We start from the raw sequence: 23,803 nt of genomic DNA on the forward strand, positions 1-23,803 counted from the left end.
CTTAATCATCTTAGATCTGGAAGTTTGAACCCTTTGACCAGTATCTCCTGTTCTACCACCCCACCCTTCAGTGCCTAGGAACCACCATTCTATTCTGTTTTTACGAGTTTGGCTTTTTAAATTCCACATATAGGTAAGGTCAGACATTATTTGCCTTCCTCTGACTTAGTTCATTTAGCATAATGCCCTTAAGGTCCATCAATGTTATCTCAAATGGCAGGGTTTCCTTCTCTCTCGTGAATGAATAATATTCCACTATATAGATTATTTCAGTATCTTGGCTACTGTAAATAATGCTACAATGTGCACAGGAGTGCAGATAACTACTCAAGATCCTGTTTTCATTTCTTTTGGTTATATAACTAGAAGTAAAATTGCTGGATCAAACAGTATTTCTATTGTGAATTTTTCGGAGAAATTCCATACTATTTTCCACAGTGGCTATACCAATTTACATTCTCACCAATAAGGCACAAAAGTTTCATTTTCTCTATGTCCTCACTAATACTTATCTCTTGTCTTTTTAATGAGAGCTTATTTAATAGGGATGAGGTGACAGATGTCTTACTGTGGTTTTCATCTGCACTTCCTTGATGATTAGTGATGTCGGGCATGTTTTCAGGTGCCTGCTGGCCATCTGTTGTCTACTTTGGAAAAATCCATTCTGATCCTGTGCCCATCGCTACTGAGTTGAGTAAGTGCTTTACGTATTTTGTAACAACTCTAATCAAATATATGATTTACAAATATTTTCTCCCATTCCATAAGGTGCATTTTCATTTTGTTCATTATTTCTTTTACTGTGCAGAGGCTTTTTCATTGGATATAGTCCCACTTAATTATTTTTGCTTTTGATGGTTGTGCTTTTGATGTCGTATCAAAAACACCATTCCAAGCCCAAAGTCAACGAACTTTCTCCCAATGTTTTTTTTCTAGGGGACATACCATTTCAGGTGTTATGTTTAAGTCATTAGTTCATTTTGAGTTAAATTTGGTAAGTGGTAAAAGATAGGGATCCAATAGCATTAAAATATTTAACAGCATGTGACTATCCAGTTTTCTCAATACTACTTATTGAAGACATGATCCTTTCTCCATCGAGTATTCTTGGCTCTCTTGTCAAATATTAGCTGGCCGTACACGTGGGGGGTTGTTTCGGGCTCTCTCTATGCTGTTCTGTTGGTCTAGGTGTCTGTTTTTATGCCAATGCCATACCATTTGATTACTACAGCTTTGTAAAGCAATTTAAAATCAGAAATTGTGATGCCTCCAGTTTTGGTCTTCTCTCTCAAGACTGCTTTGGCTATTCACAGTTCTTGTGGTCCTACACAAATTTTTAGGATTATTTGTTCTATTTCTGTTAAAAAGGCAATGTCACCTTGACCGCATAGTATTTACAGATGGTTTGGGTAATATGAAAATTTTAACAATATTAATTCTTTCAGTCCATGAACATTAGATATCTTTCCATTTACAGGCATACTTCAAAGAGATGCTGGTTCAGTTACAAACCACTACGATAAAGTAAATATCACAATAAAACAAGTAACATGAATTTTGGGCTAGTCAGTGCATATAAAAGATATATTTACATTATCCTGTAGTCTGTTCAGTGTGAATAGCATTGTATCTAATAAATACACAGACCTTAATTTAAAAATGCTTCATTGCTAAAAATGTTAACCATCATCTAAGCCTGTTGGGAAAAGGGGGCCACGAGACTGGTTCAGGGCAGGGCAGGGTTGCCATAAACCTTTCACTGTTGAAAACGAAAACAGATCAGTATCTGCAGAGTGCAATAAAGTGACGCACAATAAAAGGAGGTATGCCTGTGTTTGTGTCTTCTTAAACTCTTCTCACCAAAGTCTTATAGTATTCAGTGGACAAATCTTTCACCTCCTTGGTCAAATTTATTTATAAGTATTTCATTTTTTTGATGCTGTTGTGAATGGCATGCATTTATTATTCAGACAGTTCATTGTTAACGTATATGCCTGCAACTGATTTCTGTATGTTGATCTTCTATCTTCCAGCTTTACCATATTCATTGATTTTTGGTAAAGTTTTTTGGTGGAGTCTACAGAATTTTCTGTGTAAAAGATCCTATTATTTGCAAACAAAGACAATGCCACTTTTAGATTATAGTTTGGAGGGCTTTCATTTCTTTTCTCCAACATGCATGTTCTAGCTACAAATTCCAATACTGTGCTAAATAAATAAGACTGGCAAGACTGCACCCTTCTCTTGTTCCTGACTTTCCAGGGATAGCTTTCAGCCTTGCACCACTGAGCATGATGTAAGATGCAAGCTTGTCAAATATGGACTTTATTTGTAGGGGGATTTTTAACATGAATGGGTGTCACATTTTGTCAATGCTTTTCCTGTACCAATTGAGAGAACCTTATGATTTTTATCTTTCATTCTATTACTATGATGCATCATTTTTACATACTGAACCATCCTTACATTCCAGAGATAAGTACAAATTGATCCTGTTGTATTATCTTTTTAATGTGCTGCTCAATGAGGTTTCCTAGTATTTTGTTGACAGTGTATGCATGTATATTCATCAAGGATCTTGAATGGTAATTTTCTTTTCTTGAATGTCCTTGTCTGGCTTTGGCATCAGGGAAATGCTGGATTTGAAATACAAGTTTGAGAATGTTCCCTCCTCTCTGATTTTTTTGGAGAGTTTTTATTGGCTTTCAATTTTCTTTAAATCTTTGGTAGAATTCACCAGTTAAACCACTTAGTATTAGGCTTTTCTTGGGATTACTGAGTCCATCTCTTGTGGTTGGTCTGTTCAGATTTTCTATTCCATCATGATTTAGTCTTGATAGGTTGTATGTTTCTAGAAATGTTTCCATTTATTCTATGTAATCCAATTTATTAGCATATAATCTTTCACAGCAGTCTCCTGAATTTTTGCACTCCTGTGGCGTCAGCTGCAATGTCTCTTTTTCATTTCTGATTTTATTTATTTGTATCTTCTCTATACTCCGTATTTTATTTTTCATTTCATTCATTGTGTTCTCCAGCTCCAAAATTTCTGTTTGGTTCTTTTTTATCATTTTTATCTCTTTGTTAAACTTCTCATCTTTTCATGTATTGTTTTCCTGATCATGTTAAATTGTCTACATTTTCTTACTGTAGCTCACTGAACTTCCTTTAAAACAGCTATTTGAGCCCCGGCTGGTGTGGCTCAGTGGATTGAGTGCTGGCCTGAGAACCAAAGGGGCACAGGTTCAATTCCCAGACAAGGCACATGCCTGGGTTGCAGGCCAGGTAAGTCTCCAGTAGAGGGCGAGTGAGAAGCATTGATGTTTCCCTTTTTCCTCCCCTTCCACCCTCTCTAAAAATAAATAAATAAAATATTTTATTTTTAAAAAGCTATTTGAGTTCTTCATTGGTAAATAAATCACTTATCATCATGTCTTTAGGACCTGTCACTGAAAAACTGATCCTTTGGTGGTGTCATGTTTCCTTAATTGTTCTGAACGTTTGGATTGCTGTCCTCACGTTTGAAGCAGCAGTCAACTCCTCCAGTCTTTACTAACTGCCTCCATGAGACACACACCTTCCCTCAGTCCAGCTAGGGATTCTGAAGCTTTCTCAGCCTTTTATGGATACACCTGCTCCACACTCCTTGCTTCCACTGGTTGCAGAATTCCTAGGCTTATTGCCTTCCATTGATCTTGAGACACACCAAGCCCCGAGCCGACAACCTCCTTTTTGTTCACTAGGCATCTGCAAAAGCTCACTCCTGCTACCATTGTTAGGAGAGTGTATGGGGTGCCCACAGGCCACTTGGAAAGACCCACAGGCAAGGCATCTGCAGTCAATTGTGGGTGGGCTTCTAGTGGAGTACGCTAAACATTTAGTAGGATCTGCATTCTTTTAATGTCCTCCAAGGGTCTTAACCCCCTCTCCCAGACTCTTATCATTCTTCAATCATACAGTCACAAGCTAGTACCATTGGTGGAGGAGACAGAAGGGGCCCTGAACAGCTGGGAAAGCTGGATGCTCACTCCCCAGCTCTCATTTCCCCCGTTGGAGAAATCATGAGCTGAAAAGCTCTCTCCTGTCCTAAGCTGTGTTACCTTGGGTAAGGAGGGATTTAGGTAGAGTCAAACCATTTCTTTTACCCTCTCCAATGTGTCCAACTCGCATTTGTTTTGCTCCAACATTGTGCTGGAACGTCCCTGCTGGCAAGACTTCTGCAAGGGCTGTCTTATCTGGGAGTGACTGACTAAGATGTTGTTTTCCAGGGGCTTCCAGACTGTGGCCTGGAAGGGCTGGAGCCAGGCAAAAGCCACTACAGAGTCCACATCCAGGACTGCAGTCTCTGCCTATTACCTGACACAAGGTAGGCAAGGCCCCTTGGTCTCCTGGTGTGTGGTGCTGGATCCCACAGCTCCTATAAAGGCACTTCTGTCCATGGATGGATGCCAAATTGTTATTTCGGGGGGCATACAAATGAGTGACCTCCTATTTGTCCATGTTGCTGATGTCACCCCAAAACCCAGAAGTGTTATTTTAATGGAAGTTCCTCCACAAGAAAACAGTGAAATGGGGAATAAGTCTCCCTTGGGAATAATTAAGACAAAATGCTGTTGATCTGAAAGCTAAGTACCAAGACTATATTTTCTTTTAAAGAGCTTTTGTTCCTACTGCAGATAACACTTGCATTTCTTCTTACACAATTGGCCTTTTGTGTCATTTCCTCTTTCAAGTTCCCTCTCTTTCAAAGAACCTTCTATGGAGTCCCCTTGTCCCAATCAACATTCATTTTCCTGGCCTGTTACACAGCTGTTATCTTGAAATTTCTGTTTGACACACTTCTATATCCTAGATTACATTTCTTTCTCTTTTTGCTTTACTTCCTCATTTGCTGGAACATTATGTTAGATGATTTCCTAAGAAAGGATAAATAAAAGATAAATTTTCTGATCCTTTAAATCTCTGAAATGGTTTTAGTGTGTCCTCTCACTTGTGGATACTGTGGCTGTATACAGAATTCTGGGTTGAGAATCTTGCAGAAACATGAAAGTATTGCTCCTTTGTCTTCCAGAAGTTGGTTTGCAACCTCATTCTTTTATATGCGGCCCATTTGGGGAGGTGTTTGTGTGTTTGTTTGTTTGTTCTCTAGAAGCTACTAGGATTTTTCTTCACAAATACTCTAAGATTTCATAATTGCCACTCTTCTGGTTTTCTTTCTCTAAATTTGACATTTTAATTAGTTGAATTTAAAAATCTGTATTTGATCCTTGCAGGCTTTTATCTTTTCTCTCATAATTTGTCTCAGTATGTTTGTTCGGCTTCCTCAGAGATTTAACTTTATCTAACAATCCATCTCAGTTCACTTATGTTGCATGAAGGGAACAGCGCACTGGGGTTAGGATAGGGGCATAGGCACTTCTTAAGAGGGTGACCAAACATAATATCAAAAATTTTGGCTTCTCATCTCCAACCTGGAGGCCTAGGCAAATGGCTGCTGATACTTGTGGCCAGGATAACAAAAGCAGACAGATGAGAGAAGGGACTAGTCCCCCGCTTAGTAGACTAAAAGTGATTCCATTTCAGTGTCATGGTTCACCTCATTCTCAGCTATAACCATTATTTCCAAATCACCAATTCATTTAGGGTTCTGCAAGGCTCAGAAAGTCTTCTTGTTCACATCCTATCAGTTTGCGCTGTAAGTTGTAGGTTCTACTACTCTGTCAAGCTGATTTCCGTCTTCTTTTGGGTTTCCAAAACTTATGGAAAGCTTTGTTTACCAATGAAGTCTCATATATATCTTGCTTTGAGATCTATTCCCTATTTTTTCATTTATATTCTGAGAGGATTTGGATAAATGAATATTACAATCCAACATCTTGTATAGGTGTTTTTTCCAATTCATATTTAACTCTGTAGTTAATTAATCTATAATAATTGACTGTGATAATTACTTTTATGGTCCACATGTATGGGATATACAGTGCCAGATAGGTGATCAAACATTTTTCTGAGTGCTTCTATGAGGGTGTTTTTTGGTGAGGTGAGCCTTTAAATCAATAGACAATTAAGCAAACTGCTCCCCTAACATGGACGAGCCTTATCCAATCAGCTGACGCAGCTGCAATAAAACAAAACGGCTAACCCTCCCCTCAAGAACAGGGAATTTCAGCTGCCTGCATGTTTTCAGTCTGGGACTGCTGTCTCCCTCCTTGCCATAAGCCTTCTCCAGTCCTGCTCCTACTTGATGGCATCCCACAAAGAATTCTTACAGTTTCTGCCCTATCCTTAATTACCTTTTTAAAATTATATATTCCAAACAAAAGAGGAATTTGGCCTAGTTCATCTTCCCAAATGGAACTACTGGCATTACGTCAGGAGATGGCTAACTCCTGGCTCCTATCTGGTCCAAACACTGTGGTCGGGACAGCAGGGAGCATGGGCAGGACGAACACCGTGAGGTTTCTGGTACAGAGACACACATGGATGCTCACACACACACACATCCACACGCCCCTGGAAATCACCCAAGTGTCCCGATAATGGCAGACTGGCTAATAAATTACAGCACATTGATGGGGAGGGGGAATATGCACAGCATGTGGCAACACAGAAACCATCAGTTATGATACATGAAAGAAACCTGGATAGTAGAAGTATAATTATTCTTAATTTTGCTCTTGGTGGCTTCCTAGTTCCCCAAATTTCTATAATAAATATAGATTTCTTTTATAATCAAAAAAGATCAATCACTTACTTTGCATAATGATTTTGTAAATTTTACTTTGTAAACAGGAAACATTTTAGTTACCTTTCCAGCACCACATTTTGTGCCTTCATTCACCATCCCGGGATCTGGAACATCTGATCCTAGCTGAAAGTCCACGCCCCAGCATTTGGTGCCTCCACTGGGAGTCTGAATAATAGCAGGCACAATTCCAAACACAGGCATGTCTTGTACATTCTCACACTGAAGCTTCCCACACAAAGCATTCCTATAAAGATTGAAAAAGAATGCAAACATAAAATGCATCTGCTATAGACGCAAAAGAAAAATTATATTTCTATGTGTGTAGACAGAAAGCGTTCTGCTATTTAGAGGAAGGTAATCTCAACAGAAAAAGTGTATGAGAGCAACGGAGATCAACGTAATTCTCTACATAGGGCAGAGAAGAACAAAGAGAAGTGGATACTAGGATGCAAATTAGTAGGGTCCCAGGTGGTGCCGAGGCTCCTTTCTTCACACCTAATCCCCCTTCGCTATCTACTAGCGTTCAAAAAGTCTAACTAATAACTTCTTAGAAATATGATATAACTTTATAAATACTATACCCAGAAAGTAATAGAACTACATCAAAATTCAGTGGTGTCCTCTTAAAGAGTTATGGTAAGGAGAAAACTAGATTCTGTAGTGTGAAATAACTAAGAAAGGACTCCGGCATTCTTGGCTTGGTTATTGCTTAATTAAAGACTCAATCATAATTCATCAATACACCAAGGCTGTGTGAGTTAAATGCCCTTCCTAAAACCTTTAATAACACAGTAAGTACACCTAACATCAACTTTTATGATGCTGTATTAAAATTTCCTACTTAATTATCTTCTGATTCAAGCACCCACCCTATACCTGAATCTCCTCTATATCACTGCCATTATAGTCATTATAGGGTTTTGTTTTCCAATTTCTCTAACTCACCACCTCCTAAAAATTCCCTTTCTAGCTTGCATAACTTTCCTTCACTTCTTGAGTTAAATTCTATCTCCCTGTAACTTTCCCTCATTGGCCCCAGATCTTCACATGAGACCACAGAGATAATGTCTGTTCCTTCTTCCACATGGCAGCTATTTTAGGACACTTACAATGAAGCTCCTAATTACTTACTTCACCAGTGCAATAGTCTACAACCATTTCTCACGCAACAAGAAAGGTCTTTTCTAAATATGTTCCAGTTTGTTTCGCTGCCTCTGAAACACAGAGCTCAGAGTGGAGCATGAAATTTCAGTTACAGCCTGACAAACGAAGAACAAGATGGTTCTCTCTCATTTCCTTTATTCTACATACCATACTTCTATTAAGTACAAGATTATAGGAGCTATTGTGGTAACTACATCAATATGTAATATTACATTCTTAATGCCCTTGAACTTATCACTAGTTAAACCTCTGCAAGGGCTGCTATTAGGTCTCCTCTTCCTTCTGTCCTGTGCTCAAAAGTTAGTCATTTTGTCCCAACTTTCATTTATCCTTATGTCACCAGCTACTCATTGGGTAACTTGAGTAAAGTGCTTAAACTTTCTAAGCTTCAGACTCTTCATCTGAAAAACAAGAGATAAATGCCTATCTCACATGGGTATTTGAAGTTTGACATGAAAAACCTCTAAAGCAAAGCACAGCATAAAGCAGACCTCAGTTAGCCCCTGTTGGAGCCCTCCAAAGTTCATGCTGCTATGACACGGTGCTTCATCTGTAGTCTCGGTGGCATACTGAAGTTTAAAAAGCTATGAGCTGATTTCTCAAAAGAATCTGCAGGCAAGAAGGGGCTGGGAACAAGTATTCAAAGTCATGAAAGGCAAGGACCCACATCCAAGATTGCTCTATCCAGCAAAGCTATCATTTAGAATGGAAGGACAGATAAAGTGCTTCCCAGATAAGGTCAAGTTACAGGAGTTCATCATCACCAAACCATTATTATGTGAAATGTTAAAAGGACCTATCTAAGAAAAAGAAGATCAAAACTATGAACAGTTAATTGACAACAAAGATACAACTATCAACAACTGAACCTAAAAAAAAAAACAAAAACAAAAAGCAAACTAAGCAAACAACTAGAACAGGAACAGAATCACAGAAGTGGAGATCACATGGAGGGTTATCAGCGGGGAGGGGGAGGGAGGAGAATGGGGAAAAAGGTACAGGGAAGAAGAAGCATAATTGGTAGGCACAAAATAGACAGGGGAAGCTTGAGAATAGTACAGGAAATAAAGAAGTGAAAGAACTTGTATGTATGACCCATGGACATGAACTAAGGGATAGGGAGAATGCTGGAGGGAATGGGGTTACTGGACAGAGGGGTATAAAGGGGAGAAAAAAGAATGGGACAACTGTAACAGCATAATGAGTAAAATGTACTTAAAAGAAAGAAAATACAGCTGATCCTTGAACAGCATGGGTTTGAACTACACAGGTCCAGTTATACACAGATTTTTTTCAATGCATACTATAAATGTATTTTCCTTTCCTTATGATTTTCTTAGTGATATATTCTTTTCTCTAGCTAGCTTCTTTATTGTAAGAACACACATATATAATGCATATTAAATACAAAATATGTGTTAATCAACTGCTTATGTTATCAGTAAGGTTTCCAGTCAACAGTAAGCTACTAGTAGTTAAGTTTGAGGGAAGTCACAAAGTTCTGACTACGTGAGGGGTCAGCACCCCAAATCCCCATGTTGTTCAAGGATCAATTTAACTCTTAATACATATAAAGCTGTTACAAATCAATAAGAAAACTATAGCCACTTCAACAGAGACATTAGCAAAAATGCATGAAAATAGGCAATTCACAAAATAGGAATATAAACAGCCAAAGCTAAGAGTCGTTCACTGTTATATTCATAAAAGATATTCCATTACAAGTCTCAGTAGAATAATTAGTTCAGGCAAAGATCATCAGTGCAGGTAAAACCATCAAGTAAAACACTGGGTGGTGGGGAGCTGGGTATTCGTAAGGGACAACATCGTCACTCCACGTATTACCTCAGAGTTGCAATGGGGAAAACAACTACAAGCTCTGGTCATTGCCACCTAGTAACTTTGTTAATAAAACAGACCAGAATTATTTGTCTTCTTGATATAAAGCACTACTTAAAGTAGCCTTCCCCCAAATGTTTCACCTAAATCTAATTAAGAACTTAGATTTAACTTCAGAGTTATAAAAAATTCAGGGGGTAGAGACACAAGTTAAGCAACATTGAGAAGAAACTATCAAAGGGAACCAGAATGGCTAGCCCAGTCATCTGCTCAGTGAAGAATAATATTTTAGATTAAAAGTGACTTGAGTGACATGACAAATAACTGCAACGTGTGATCCTTAACTAAGTCCTAATACGGAAAAAAATAGCTATGAAAGGCAATTTGAGGACAATTGGAAAAATGTTAATATTGACCAGGTAGTACACAATTCTAGAAAACTGTTAATGTTCTTAGGTACAATAATGGTACTGTCCAATGGCCTTTGTGTTAGAGAAAAAAACTGAGGAATTTAGGAGTGAAATATCCTAATGTCTATAATTCACTTGCAAATGGTTCAGCAAAGTCTACACAAAGTAAATATGATAAAATATTAACAACATTTTAACCTAGGATATATGGATTTTCATCATACTATTCTTCCTACTCCTCTGTATATTTGAAAATTGTCGTTTAAGAAGTTTAACAGGATGACACCCTATGTGCTGAAGGAGAAGACAGCTCTCAGGGAAACAGGACAAGACGTGCACCGCAGTGTCTCAGTGCACCCAGCAGAGGGCGGAAGTGGGGTGGGGACCAGATTACGTTTGTGCATAAAGAAACTCGGCAAAGACACTCATGAAGCTAAAAGCAGAAGGTACAGGGAGGGAGAGTAAGAACAGGGGAAAAGAGTACAGGAGTGGAAGCCACATTTTCTCTATACCCCTTGAAACATTTTCTGAATAACCAACAATAAAAATAAGTAATGATTTACAAATTCATTTGAAACAAAGATGAAATACCTATTTGATATAACAAATTGGAAAAGTATTTTTTAAGATAATACTCCGGCATTGGTGAGAGGGCAGTGCAAATACAAGTCAGTTAAACATGTCAAAGGTCAATTTAGAAGTGTCTATAAAGACCCTTAAAATTATACTCCTTATTCTTTGACGAAGAAAAATCTCTGGAAACATTCAAAGAAATAAACAAATACCTAAACTGTATTTAAAATGGCCTTATTTAAAATAGCAAATTACTGGAAAAAACATAAACTTCTAACATAAGGAAATGGTTAAAAGAAGCTGGGTGCATACTATAAATTGGAAAGTGAATGCATCAATTTATAAATCAGTATTAATAATAATGTAAATTTTGTTTATATGTGTATATGTGGGTCTGAGTACACACATGTGTGTATATGTATGATGAACATGTATGTTTATAAATGTATATACACAGGAGAAAGACATTCAACTAAAATTTAACAAAGTATCTCTGAAAAATAGGACCACATATGATCACTTTCTTTACACTATTCTAGATTTTATACATTTTCTATGATGCATTTTCTATGATGATTGTAGAGATAATGATGATGACAATGAGTCCGACAACAAACTCTTCTTAATGCTAACTCCCATCAACTCATTCGGTCTTCAAAATGACACTGAGAAATAGGTATCATTATTATTCCCACTTCACAGAAATGAAAAATGAGGTAAGCAATTAAAACAACTTGTTCAAAGTCTCGGAGATCTTCAGTGGTTAAAGCAGAATTCAAACGCAAACAGTCTAATTTCAGATGAGTATTCCTAACGACTCTATTATGCTTATTATATATCCTTATTAAACTATTATAAAATGTTTTTCAAATCAGCTACCCAGCACTTTATAAGTTTCATATGTGTAATTTCTATATTTTCATCAGGATATTCATAAAAAGATGGAAACATAACCAGACTAAAGATAAGGATAATGAATGTCCAGCAACCTCTTAAGCCTGAGTTAATCCACTTATCCCAAGGTTTTAGCTCAGTTCATTCAAACTAATTCCCCACTCATTAGCTACTTTGAATATAAAATATTCCCATAGTAAATATACTATACATGTATTAAGAATAATAGTTTGACTTCCCCCAGAAAAACAGTGCTGTATAAATGCAGGAGAATTTATATCTACAACTACTTTTGAGACTATACACAAAATATATTCAAAATGATTATATTTATATTATATTTCAACCCCTTTTGAAATTCTTTCTTGTTTTTTAACTGCCCTCAATCTACTGTTTTACAGTTTCAAGAAAGGTATTAAGAACACCTATAAGAGGGATGTCTGAGAAAGTGTTCCTTAGGGAGGCCATACAGGGCAGAACTAGCAGGCCAGGCAGAAGGAACAGCACATGGCCAGGCCCTGTGGTAGAAGGCAGGCCAGTACAGCCGAAACACTGCATAACATTTAATGCATGGGTAGAGAAAGGTGATCCTACAAATGAACACATTAAAGGAGCATCCAGAAACACATAAAAAATACTAGAAGACCATTCTACACAAAAGCCAAGGAAAAAAGATTCTTCGAGTTGAAAATGGTCAATATAGTTGAATGCCATAGAAAGGTCAAGTAGACCTAAAAATGTCTGGTTGGATTTAGTGGTACAAAGGTCACTATTGTTATTTTTTTCTTAGTAAGCAATACTTTACTACTGGGGCTTAGCTTGACTGGCAGAGTTGGGGGTGGAGTGAGAAGAGATTCACTGCATTACAAAATCATTGCAACTATATGATAGTGTGTGTGTGTATAGTGTACAGAAACAAAAAAGGAAAGATATACACTGAAATTCATGAATAATATACCTTGAGATTATGGATGATTTTTTTCTCATTTATAATTTTTAAGATTATTAATTTTTATACAAGCAAATGTTATAGAAAAGGGGTTTTATAGGGTTGAACAATGGGGAAAAAGGCAGGACAACTGTAACTGAACAACAATTAAAAATTTTTTAAAAAGAAAAAGGGTTTTAATTTGTCATTTTTAAATTATAGAGCTAGAAGAAAATAATAAAATACAAAATTCTGTACCTTAATGGATTTAGCAGCATAACCTTTTAATGAAAAAAAGAAAGAGGAAGAAGAGTGTTTATTTGGGGTTCTTACAATAGAACACAGATAAACAAAGTAAAGTTCTAAAAATCCTTGGCTTTAGATAGGTAATGTCAAGAGGGATGACTTATTTTACTGGTTCTGTCCAGAGTCTCTCGGAAACCTGATGTTGCAATATTGTAAGCCTGAAAAGTGAGGTATTCAAGGGGGAGAGACTGGCAGTCACAAGGAGTTATAAAAGATGACTGGTTGTGCAATCTCTCGAATTACTTTAGAATCTTGCCAGCACTTACCCAGTGGCACACTTCTTGTATTCATTGCCAGAGAAGCCACAATTGCCAAATCTGTCACCTTTAGAATTCACATCAATGAAGCAATCTTTGGGGGCAGCCTTGGCTTCTGTAACATTAAAAAAAATTTTTTTTAAATAATGTTATGGCAGTTTAACTCAGAAATAAAAGTCTTACCGATGAGAGTCCACACACCTGGGTGAACTGCCTCAACGTCTTTGCAAACGTTTCAGGCCTTACAGAGAAAACATTTTTTTAAAGATTCTATTTATTTTTAGACAGAGGGGAAGGGAGTGAGAAAAAGAAAGGAAAACACCAATGTGTGGTTGCCTCTTGTGCGCCCCCTACTGGGAAGCTGGCCTGCAACCCAGGCATGCGCCCTTATCTGGGCATAGAACCTGTGACCCTTTGGTTCGCAGGCCGGTGTTCAGTCCACTGAACCACACCAGCCAGGGCAGATAAAACATTGTTTGTTCCACATTTTATACTTAACAACCAACTGTAAAAATAAAGTTTAGATTACACTTAAAAGTTAGCCTACACAAGGTGCCATTAATTAAGATGAAATGATAAAAAAATTAAAACCCATACACAGTATGGGCAGCATTTTCAGCACAGTCATTCTCACTGTTCTCAACCACACATCTACTGCAGTCTGGATAAATCAGGTGGGGAAGGGTTCATGGAAATATTGCCAGCTATCACTATTTGTTTTTTTTTCTTTACCCTATATGGAGGCTTAATTCAGGTATTCCTAGTAATGACAAACAGCCATGGCAGCTGATAAAGTATCAAACCATTCCTGCCTCCTTCTATTTGATGTATGTATCACCAATGTTCTGTTTTTTCCACTTAATTACACATTTCTAAAAATATTTAACTTATAAATATTTTAAGCCAAAATGCCAGTACTTTCTATTTAACATACAAAATGCACTTGTTTATCTTATACATCTAATGCTATGTGATTTAGTTTAAAAGAAAATGGATATGAGGGAAAGGACTTGAAGCAAAAATGATGCAGAGGATCAAGTAATATGAACACTGAATGCAGAACGCTTGCATGGGAGAGAGGTCGTATGGCAATATCGCCAGCAAAGCTCTTCTACAGAATGGAAACAGCTATAAAAACTTCAGATAATCTCCAAAGAAAAAATCACTACAGTTCTTTTAGTGCTAGACATTTTTTTTGCAGGCGTCTGTAAGATCTTTGCTAAGTAACAGTATTTACTCCATTAAGAAGCCTATCTAAAATTACTTTTTCTAGTCTGGAAGAACCTGCCTATTTCCACAAAATACGTGTATCAGAAGTCGACAGATCTCTGCTACTCTCATCCCACAGCTTGACTTATATAAAAAAGTCCCATTTAATTCTCCAACAGTCCTCTGTCCTCCTGCTTATCTTACCTACCAGGAGGTAGGGAGTCCCACAGAAACTAAAGAGAGCAGAAGTCTGGTCAAAATCCACAACTCTAGCTTCAAAGAAATCAATCCAGCATTTTTTTAAATCTTTGCCTGAGGACATGTTTTATTGATTTTAGAGAGAGAAGAAGGGGGGAGAGAGAAACATTGATCAGTTACCTCTCATTCACACCCCGACACCCCAACCTGGGATCAAACCCATAACTTAGGTATGAGCCCTGACCAGAAATCAACCCCACTCCAACCAGCCGAGCCACCTGGCCTGGGCACAAACCCAACATTTTTGGCAAACACCCCATGACTGTATGAGATTGGCTGACTGCCCCTGGTATCACCAGACAAGGTAGGGGGAAAAGGATAAGCTCAGGTATTCAAATTCCCAGCTTAATCACTGTATAAATACCCTGAAAGCTCTGTGTGACCTGAAAAAGGCCCTTATCTCCTGTAGTGACAGAGCCGAGGTGGCTAAAAATCAAACCCAGAATCTCGTTCTCCAACTGGCTGAATTACAGCCCAAGATGATCTCCCAGCCTCATGGGGCACCTGTCGTTAAGTCGAAGGCAGTGGTTGCAAAAGAATGAGACCCTGCAAATTGAATGGAAATGCGAGGGGAGGTCCTGATGAAGCTGGGAACGCTGAGCCCCTAAATTCTGAAGAGTCGACTTTGTCAGGGAAGCAACTTCTCCACCCTCATCTAAGGGGATTAAGTGTGTACTGCATGAGGAAATGATGGGGGCATCCCCGAGGAAGTCACCATGCAAGACAATGGTGAGGGGCCTCAGGACTCACCCCAACCCCCGCCCTTTGCTTCTAGACCTCTAATTAGACTCAAGTCTCAGCAGCCCCCTAAAGTGACATAATAAATGTGACCCATAAAAAGGTATGTTACACACCAATCAAATTATTTGAGTTTTCAAATTTATACACATAGAAATATGGAGAACATGTGGGAGAATGAATATTAAAGGTATGGGATAATGGTTAAAAAAAACAAAGTATAATCAAGTCAAATTTACTGACATGAGCAGAGATTCCACATTTAATGTTGCAGCAAGGGGAGCTAGGGCTGTAACAGTTTGTGAGGTTGTTGGCTGAAACATGAACCAAAAGGCGGCCCACAGCGAGTGAGTTGGAAATGCTGGACTTGCCTTGGCTTAATATAGAAAACAGATCCATGAACTTAACAGAACTTGTAATGCTATGGTGGATTTTCCATTCAGAACCTACTCACTCTGAGAGGGTCCAAAAGACACACCTTTCCCCATGATGAGAAATAAATTGTGAGGGAAGCCCCAGCACACCTGAATAGCACACCTGATCACTCTTCTCTGCAGGCCACTTTACACTGGGACCTAGAGGCACTGACCTGGGAAACCTAAATGCAATGGAAGTACCTGGACCCCCAGCGGCAGGGCCCAGTTCAAAGGCACTCAAGTGCAAAGGCACGGTGGACGTGTTGACCATAATAGAGAACAAAGTCAAAGTCTGACTTGCACAGACCTCTGGCACTGGTTAATCATGATGTTCCAAGAAGTGAAAATACTGGAAGCCTACTAGTAAATTCTTACTTGATCTGTAGAACCAGAAAAGTTCTAGGTCAAGTGAGAAGTCCAACCTGAATCAAAAGAACTGAGTCAGGAGTCCTCATCAATTCCCAGATTTGAGTCACATTACACATCCCAAACCCCTCAATTGAAAAAGGACCCTAGTATGCTGCCAAAAATTTATACTGTCAATCTTCCTCCCGTTCTACCCTAACAGGATTTAGGGCCTTTTCCCAGCATAACTGTCCACTGTGGAAGAGGAAATAACCAGACCGTTCATGTACAACTAGACAATGGCTCTGAACGGACACTAATTCCAGGAGACTCACGCAGCACTGCGGTCTACCTGTCAGAGCAGGGACTGATGGAAGGAGATGACCAATGGAGTTCTAGCTCAGGTCTGCCTCACCCCGGCCCCGTGTGTCTCCAAACCCATCCCGTGGTCATTTCCCGAGTTCTAGAATGGATCACTGGAATAGACATAATAGCAGCTGACAGAATCCCTACATTGGTTCCCTGACCTATAGAGTGAGAGCTATTATGATGGGAAAGGCCACGCAGAAGCCACTGGAACTGTCTCTACAGAGGAAAACAGTAAATCAGAGAGAATATCGCGATCCTGGGAAGACTGCAAAGATGATTACCACCATCAAGGGCAAGAAAGATTCAGGGGTGGCAATTCCCAGTGCATTCCAATTCAGTTCACTTACTGGGCCTGAGCAAAAGGCAAGTGGACCTTGCAAAATGACACTGGATTATCATAAGCTTTGCCAGTGGTGACTGTAATGACTCCTCTTGTGCCAATGTTGGTTTCATTGTTGGAGCAAGTTAACATATCTTCTGGTATGTGGTATGCAGCTATTTAGTCAACATATGCTTTTTTCTCCATGCCGGTCAATGAGGACCACCAGAAGCAGTCTGTTTCCAGCTAGAAGAAGGCCAATAGTGATACACCTTCACTAGGCGTATCACTCTCTTCTCTCAGGAGGATAGCAACTCTCCAGCCCCGTATTATCATTTAATTTGCAGGGATTTTAATCACCTTTCCCTTCTACAAGATTTCACAAATATCTCTTTCCAGGCAAAACACAAGATGTTTGTACCCCATGTGAACGCTCACCATGAAGTGACCTCAGCAGGGGAGAATTTTAGTAATCGAGTGGATAGGGTAATTATCCTACCCGTTCTATGGATACCACTCAACCTCCTTCCACAGTCATCCTTGTCATTGCCCAATGGGGTCATGAGCAATGGGTCACGGTAACACTGATGGAGACGATGCACAGGCTCAACAGCGTGGACTTGCACGCATCAAAGCCATCCTGGCTATGGCCACTGCTGAACATCCAATCTGCCAGCAGCAGAGACCAGCACCGAGTCCTCCATATGCGTCATTCCTCTGGAGATCAGCCAGCTACCCAGTGGAAGCGTTATTAAATTGGACCCTTTCTGTCATGGCAGGAGACTTTGTTCTCACTGGAATAAAAACTCACTCTGGACAAGAAGTACTCTCCATGCATGCAGCGTTTTTGCCAAAACCACACTTCATGATTGATAAAATGCCTTATCCACCTTCATGGTATTGCACACAGATTTGCTTCTCATTGAAGAACTCACTTCACAGCAAATTAAGTATGACAATGAGCCCTTGTTCGTGGAATTCACTGGTCTTACCACATTCTGCACCATCTTGATGTGGCTGGTTTGATGGGATGGTGGCACAGCCTTTGGAAGACTCAGTTACAGGGCCAGCTGGGTGGCAACAGGTTGCAGGAAGGGGCAATGTTCTCCAAAAGGCTGTATATGCTCTGAATCAGCATTAGTTCATGGTTGTTTCTCCCACAGCCAGGATTCATGGGTCCAGGGATCAATGGGTGGAAGTGAGAGTGGAACCACTTACAATTTCTCCTATTGACCCACTGGCAAAATTTTTGCTTCCAGTTCCCAGGACCTTATGCTGTGCTAGCCAGGAAGTCTTAGTTCCAAAGGGAAGAATGCTTCCAACAGGAGCCACAGCAATGACTGCACTGAACTGGAAGTTAAGTCTGCTATCCAGCCACTTCAGAATCCCCATGCCTCTAAATGAACAGGCAAAGAAGAGAGTCCCTGGCCAGGGTGACTGATCCTGACCACCAAGGAGAAACTGGACTACTACTCCACAATGGGGAAAAGCAAGAGTACAACAGACACAGGAGATCCTTTGGGGTGTTTTTTAGTACTGCCAGGCTCTATCACTAAGGTCCATGGAAAACTACAACAGCACTATCCATGTAGTACTTACAGCCTTCGGGAATGGAGGTATGAGTCACCCCACCAGGTAAAGAACATGACCAGCTGGGACATATGGGCTGGTAATGAAGAAAGCTGGTAAAAATGCCAGCTATGATTACATGACCAGTTACAGATATGAAGACATTAATTGTCATGCATATTCTTTTTTGTTATAATAAATATATTTGTTAATATATACAAAATATCTTTGTTTCCCTTCCTCTCTTACTCCCTTCTCATGTAACATAAGATGTATTGACTTTATATGATGGTGTAAGTATTGTTAATTTTACATTCTAGCATTTAAGTTAGGGGTTAGCAAGGAGAAGAATAAACATCACTCAAGGACTTTACTTCTTCCTCTAAGAAAAGGTATAGTGCATTCCCAGTTATACACAGGACAGTTGTATCATCTTAAGTAGAAGTATGACCTTGCTATTTTCTCCTTTTGGAGATGACATATGGTAGGAGATACATAAGCATGCCGGGTTGACAAGGGGTGGACTCATGGCCATTAATTTTACGTGCCAACTTGACTAGGCCACAGCATGCCCAGGTATTTGGTCAAACATTATTGTACATTATTCTGTAACAGTGTTTGTGGATGAGATTAATACTTAAGTTGGTATATCAAATAAAGCAGATCATCCTCCCCCGTGTGTGTGAACCTCATCCAATCAGCTGAAAGCCTACATGGAGCAAAAAAGCTAACTTTCCCTGAGTACAAAGGAATTCTTCCTGAGGACCTTTAGCCTGGGACATCGGCTTCTTCCCCACCTTCAGCCCTGAACTGACACATCCGGTCTTCCTGGGTTCCAGGCCTGCCCGCCTTTGTGCTAGAACAATCCCACTGGCTCTTCTGGCTCTACAGCTTGCTGACTTACCCTGCAGACCTGGGATCTACCAGTCTCCATGATTGTGTGAGCCAATTCCTTACAACAAACCGTGTGTGTGTGTGTGTGTGTGTGTGTCCTCCCATTGGTTCTGTTTCTCTGAAGACAGAGAACAACCAATCAAGACGAAGGAGAAACAGGGGCCTCCAAGTCAGACGTCTTTAGACAAGGTGAAATTAGCAGAATACCAATGCTTCCAATCACCTCAAGGTAAGGTAAGGCCACTGGTGAACAATCTGCAGTTCAGTTACCAGTAAGAAGACAAAAAGCTAACCAAACCCAGAGACAGAGAAAAAATAAATTATTAACTCCAAAGAAAATAAAAGACAGGCAAGCAATTGCAGCTTACTACATAGTTCAGCTGGGAATAGCATTTATATGATTACTACAAAGTACTCAGGTGTACTGTGTGTATATTTTTTTCACAGAACCAAGCGATTCTCTGACCATTCTACTCAATTCTGATACTACAGATTAAAAGGCTCAGTCACACCTCCAGACTGTCCTCCACACTGCTCGGCCCCCACTTCAGGCACCAAATGCAAGCCCAGACTGTTACCTGTGTCTCGGACCAGCAAGCTCTAGATTGGAGGTTTCCACAATCCCTTCCTCGGTTTCATTTGTTAGAATGGCTCATGGAACTCAGATAATCTTTTCACTTCCTAAATTAGTAGACTGTTATGAAAGGACGTAACTCGGGAACAGCCAGACAGAAGAGACAAGTAGGGCAAGGCAGGGGGAAAGGGCACAGAGCTCCCATGCCCTCCACAAATGCGACGCTCAACCTGCACATCCACGTGTTCACCAAGCCAGGAGCTCTCCAAACCCGATCATTTGGGGATTTTATGGAGGCTTCAGGACACACATTAAATCACTGGCCATCTGTGATTAACTCAATCTCCAGTCCCTCTCCCTTTCCAACCCTCTAATCACATGGTTGGTTCCCCAGGCAACCAACCCCCTTTGGTGAGATAGTACCTTCTACAAGTGACCTCATCCCATAAACAAAAGTCACTTTTATGGCTCCCACCATATCAGAAAATCCCAAGAGTTTTAGAAGCCCCCTGCCAGAAAATACATGAAGACTAAACATATATTTTTATTATAAATCAAAATACCATGACAATCATCACTGCCATAACTAAAGTTATAATTAACCCATATTAAAAGAATGAAGAATGAAAAATGAGCATCAGTGTGATAAGAGTTGGCAAGAGTTAAAAGAACAGAAGAAACTGAGTTATCTTCCATGATGAGAAATTAATATTTAAGGCCTAGCATAGAAAAAAATAAAAAAGTAGCATTATCAAGAGATCACTAAAGACCTGCATGGAGCAAGTAAAAAATATAATCAGCTAGATATGGTAAAGTGGTTGCCTTAAGGGATAGAGATATTACATACAAGTCCACTTTATTTTTTTCATAAAGCCTTGTAAATAATATGGATCTTTATGCGTAAATATAACTTTAATAAAAATGAAAACTTTAAGAAGAGAATTAGAAAAAATTTAAAACATCCTAAATACCTATCAGTAAGAGACAGATATTTATATAATAGAATATTTTAATGCACAATGATCTAAATGTATCAATAAAATGGATTTATTAAAACTAAAATAAGCCCTAAGTGGCATAGCTCAGTGGATTGAGCGCTGGCTGCGAACCAAAGTGTCACAGGTTCGATTCCCAGTCAGGGTAAATGCCTGGGTTGCAGGCCATGGCCCCCAGCAACTGCACATTGATGTTTCCCTCTCTCTCTCTATCTCCCTCCCTTCCCTCTCTAAAAATAAATAAATAAAAATCTTTATTAAAAAACAAAATGAAAATATACATATATGCACATGCATATACTGTTTATATGCACAGAATAGAGGGGTGATAAGGAGAGAGTAACAACAAAAATCGCCATCTGAATTTGGGCGCATCAAATTCATGACCATGATCGCCTATAAAGAAGGAAGGAAGTACAATAGGAGAGAGGAAACAAAAATACTTCAATTTAGCAACAATTTCTTATTGCCACTTTTAACAAAAAGAAAAAATAAATAAAACCAAAACAATCAATTATGAATAAAATATCTTACTTGAGCCAAAGATGACTTGACACTGAGCATCATAATACTGGCACATGCCGTTGTAACAATAGGCTTTGTTATGCTGGCAAGGATGTCCGTTCTGAATAAACACATCTGGCTGGCAGAACTGAGAAGACCCATTGCAATATTCTGGAACATCACATTCATTGGACTTTCCTCGACATAAAGTACCTCCAGGAAGAAACTAGGGTAACAAGATTCAAATGAATAGGGATATCAGGACAATTCCCACAAATTAATCAGATTAGAAACCACAGTATTTATATCTATAAAATTTCTAACAACAACAAAAGATTAAATATCCCAACAGAACAATGAACAGAGGCCAATAATAGGCGATTCATAAAAGTCACGAAATACAGAAAATGAAAAACATTCATTTTGCTCGCCTTATTGGCAATCAAAAGAAATACAAATTAAACAAATATATAAAAGCACATTAAACTAATCTATCAAACTAGCCAGGATCATAACACTTGCTAGCAACTATGTTAACATAAGGAAATAAGCATAGTATTACATTCGTGGGTGTAATAGCACATCTGTGGAAAATATGTAAAATGTGTGTCAAAAATTATTAACATGCATGCTCTGCCCCAACGATTCTAGTTATAAACAAAAACTGGAAGCAATCTAAATGCCCATCATTAATTAACTAAGAAATCACAGTACAGCCATACAAAGTACCAACTATACAATCATGTAGAATTACATAAATGGAAGAACATCCATTGTATCTTATTAAAAATACAAATAGGAAAAATTCGTATCTGTATTTACCCATTTACCCCCTCCACACACACAGACTCTCATGACCACATTTATACAGGAAAAAGTAACTAAATTAATAGTATTTTATCAACAATGACTACCTAAAGAGGGTTAAAATGATAGTCTTTCACTATCTGCTTTCTATACTTTGGTACTGTTGAATTTTTCAAAAACATAGATTATTCTTAAATAAAAAAATGTTTCTACTTAGGAAATCTCATTAGACTATTTGTCATAAAAGAATGTGATACAAAACTGCAAACAATTGGTATAAAACTTCTCATGTAAGTAATCATGTAACAAAAATAGTGCTCTCTTAGAGATCAGAGAAAACTAATTCTGATATATACACGTTTTTCCTTTCTCTATTTTTGTTCAAAATATGGAGGAGTTTCTTACCCGACAGTCTTTGCAACAGTCACCATATGCACAGTCCGCAGATGATTTAAGCTTACAAGTACTTCCTTCACAACAAGGGTCCAATTCACATTCCTGTGAAGAGAAAATGACTGTCAACAAAGAAAGGATGCATTGTCATCAATATTCATTAATAAAATTCTTATCTTAGACCCAAAATCTACTTCCTTCTAACCTGGCTATCACAGCTAATAATCTCTGGAAACAGTCACTATCCTTCTGGATTTGTCAGCGACTCTTTGGCTACAACTATTTAGGTCGCAGCACATTTCAGAGGACTGAAATCACAGAGAGTATGTGTCTTTGCCTCCTGGTACTGCCAGAACGAGATACCAGAGACGATAGCTTGAGCAGAAGAAATTCACGGTGTCACAGTTCTGGAGGCTAGAAATCTAGGATCAAAGTTCCAATTCAGTTTCTGGTGAGGACACTTGGCCTGACTTACAGACAGCTGCCTTCTTTCTGCGCTCCTAAAAGGCCTTTCTTCAGTGTGTGTGTTCAGAGAGAGGGAGAACAAGTGAGCTTTCTGGAACCTCTTCTTACGAGGACAGCAGTCCTATCACATCAGGCAGGGCCCTGCCCCTAAGACTTCATTTAACCTTAATTACCTCCCTGGAATCCCCTTTCCATCCATAACAGTATATGTAACGATCATTGGAAATTAAGCATCTATGAATGCATTTCTCTTCGTGCTTAGGGTCTGACTTCTCTGTTCAGTGGATCTTGGCCTTTAGTGGATATTGTAAACCTTTCTTGGCTTCTCCTGCCCCACTTTGGGCCACCATAGCACCCCACCCCCACAACCTCCTACCCCACACACACCTACTCTCCTATGTTCCAACTAATGTCCTCGAGTCTGAACTGGTTGGGAAAGGAAAGAAAAATGGGAAAAGGAGAGAAGATAAGGGAAAAGACAAAAAGAAAAGGAAAGGAAGGAAAAATAGCTTTCTTATTTCTTATTAAAATAAGATGTTACCTTTGGAGGAAACTGGATTTATAATTACTTCATAATAAAAGTTTAAAAATAAATGAACTATAACCTATACTTTGCACTATATAAAAATACTAAACCAAATGGATCATAGACCTAAATATAAAAGTTAAAACTATAAAGCTTCTAGGAGAAAACATCTGCAACCTTGGATTAGGCAAAGATTTCTTAAATATGACACCAATAAAGCACAAATTGATAATATGGGCTTCATCAAAACATAAAACTTCTCAAAAGATACTGTTAAGGTAATTAAAAGACAAGCTATAGACT

The 23,803-nt window shown here is 38.8% G+C and overlaps 1 protein-coding gene across 1 annotated transcript in view; it reads right to left on the bottom strand.

Annotated features, from left to right (window-relative positions):
* Nucleotides 1-23,803, bottom strand: part of ADAM9 (ADAM metallopeptidase domain 9) — a 97,794-nt gene that overhangs the window by 21,747 nt on the left and 52,244 nt on the right. Inside the window, exons 13-16 of the mRNA XM_045821539.1 lie at nucleotides 22,522-22,614; nucleotides 21,340-21,535; nucleotides 13,129-13,234; nucleotides 6,809-6,992 (exon numbers count right to left, since the gene is read on the bottom strand). Coding sequence (XP_045677495.1) covers nucleotides 6,809-6,992; nucleotides 13,129-13,234; nucleotides 21,340-21,535; nucleotides 22,522-22,614 — 579 coding nt within the window. The remainder of the gene's footprint in view (nucleotides 1-6,808; nucleotides 6,993-13,128; nucleotides 13,235-21,339; nucleotides 21,536-22,521; nucleotides 22,615-23,803) is intronic.

The sequence above is a fragment of the Phyllostomus hastatus genome, unplaced genomic scaffold (assembly GCF_019186645.2).
Source record: "Phyllostomus hastatus isolate PE091 unplaced genomic scaffold, TTU_PhHast_1.1 phas_scaffold_46, whole genome shotgun sequence".
NCBI classification, from domain to species: Eukaryota; Metazoa; Chordata; class Mammalia; order Chiroptera; family Phyllostomidae; genus Phyllostomus; species Phyllostomus hastatus.